The 1,794-nt window shown below is 39.3% G+C and overlaps 1 protein-coding gene across 3 annotated transcripts in view; it reads left to right on the top strand.

Moving 5' to 3' along the window:
• The window catches only part of spns1 (SPNS lysolipid transporter 1, lysophospholipid), a 9,331-nt gene extending 8,421 nt beyond the window's left edge, over positions 1-910 (top strand). For all 3 annotated transcript variants that reach the window (XM_079253221.1, XM_079253222.1, XM_079253223.1), the window contains exons 11-13: positions 1-56; positions 276-444; positions 532-910. The exon at positions 1-56 is cut by the window's left edge and continues 43 nt beyond it. In XM_079253221.1, coding sequence (XP_079109347.1) covers positions 1-56; positions 276-444; positions 532-602 — 296 coding nt within the window. In that variant the 3' untranslated portion in view covers positions 603-910. The remainder of the gene's footprint in view (positions 57-275; positions 445-531) is intronic.
• The last annotated feature ends 884 nt before the right edge of the window (positions 911-1,794 follow it).

Genomic DNA, 1,794 nt, shown 5'->3' with positions numbered 1-1,794 from the left:
AGATCGTCATCTCTCACCTGCTGGGAGACGCTGGAAGTCCATACCTGATAGGAGTGGTAAGACGTGAACGTGGTTTTTCTTCAGACTGTAGATGAAGTGTTTGTTCACGTAAACGTTGATTTTCTATGTTTGCATCTCTGCTTTTGATTTTTTTATTTACTGTTCATTTTAGGGATTTTAAGCACTTTGTAAGAGATTTATAAATAAATAGAAATAGGAGTTTACTGTAGTGTCTACTGAAAGGTATTAATTATTTCTTCCTCCTCGTCCTCCAGTTATCAGACTCTCTGAGGAAGACAGACTCCTTCCTCTGGCAGTTTCGTTCTCTTCAGCTGTCGCTGCTTCTCTGCTCCTTCGTTGCCGTGGTGGGTGGAGCCTTCTTCCTCGCCACCGCCCTCTTCATCGAGCAGGATCGTAACCGGGCGGAGAGCTACGTCCCCTCAGGTGAGACTCACCTGGTCGTTGTCGTCATCTGCTTTTCTGTCCTTGCTATAAACAATCTTCCTTGTGTTGTCTTTCTTGTGTTTCCAGACGACGAGCCCATCGTGGTTCCGAAGAGCGGGCGGTCCACTCGGGTTCCGGTGTCCAGCGTCCTGATCTGACCACCGGAGGACGGCCGTTTTGTCTCACCTGCCGTGCAGAGACACTTCTTTTTTTACTATTTTTACTCGCGTTCCTTTTCTAGCCGCTCCCATCGGAGAACATATGTGTGGAAGAGCTGATCCGAGATTGGCCTCCAACAGGAAACTCGGCTGCATTAATTGCTTTTATTTTCACCTCCTGCAGCAGAAAGATGTTTTTATTCCTTCCTGCTTCCGCAGAGGAACATTTTATGTCCTGGACAATTCCTCCTTTTCTCCATCTGGAAGCAGAAACTGCAGGAACGACGGTTCTTTTAAATGAACGTTAACATCGGATTATTTTATCTGTTTTATGTGAAATATATTAAAGATATTAACTTGTTAGATGTTTGTGTCTTTGTGTCTTCATGAAAATTAGCTGAAAAAAATGAGACTATAAAAAGTTACAGCGAAGAAGATAAAAATAAAAAATAAACACAAATCCAACCTAAACAAGACGATAAAACAGAAAAGCCCCAGCGAAGCAAAAAAACGTTAAACTAACATGTTAAAGACGATTTATCGTTACAACAAAGAAAGTCGCAAAAACACAAATCTGCAGAAAGTTAACGAAAAATTAAACCAACATAAACCGTACGATTAAACAGCAAAGTTGCAGCGAAGAAAATAAAAACGCAAAAAAAATATCATCTGGCGTAAACGAAGATAAACTAAGGAAAGTTAGCAAAGAAAAAAGTCCAAAATAACGTGTTCAACAAAGAATACGATAAAATGCTTGAAAAGCTGCAGCAAAGAAAACAACAACAAAAACTGATCTGACATAGAGGATAAAAACGTTACAAAGAAGAAAATAACGATAAAAAATCTTGACGTCAATGAAATGATAAAAAAATTTAAAACCGTTGCGCCAAAAAGAATAAAAAGTTTCTGAACACAAAAACAGATTTTCCAGATCTGGATCAGACTCCAGGTTTTCCAGGACTCTCCAGGTGTGGGACAGCTGGAACCTTCTGGAAGCTCCATTGTGAACCTTTATTTGAACACAATCAATAGAATTTGGGTTTATTGATCTGTTTTTGTTTTCTATTACTGATTATCTGACATTTTATTGTTTCTACTTCAGACATGAAAGGGAAAAAGTGACTTTTATTCATCTGAGTTGATCAGAATTGTTTGTCTCGGTTTCTCATCAGATAAAGTTGCAGGATGAAGA

This window comes from Telmatherina bonti (assembly GCF_933228915.1).
Source record: "Telmatherina bonti genome assembly, chromosome: 14".
In the NCBI taxonomy this organism is placed as follows: Eukaryota; Metazoa; Chordata; class Actinopteri; order Atheriniformes; family Telmatherinidae; genus Telmatherina; species Telmatherina bonti.
The sequence above is the reverse complement of the archived record's forward strand: the minus strand, read 5'-3'. Positions and strand labels throughout refer to the sequence as shown.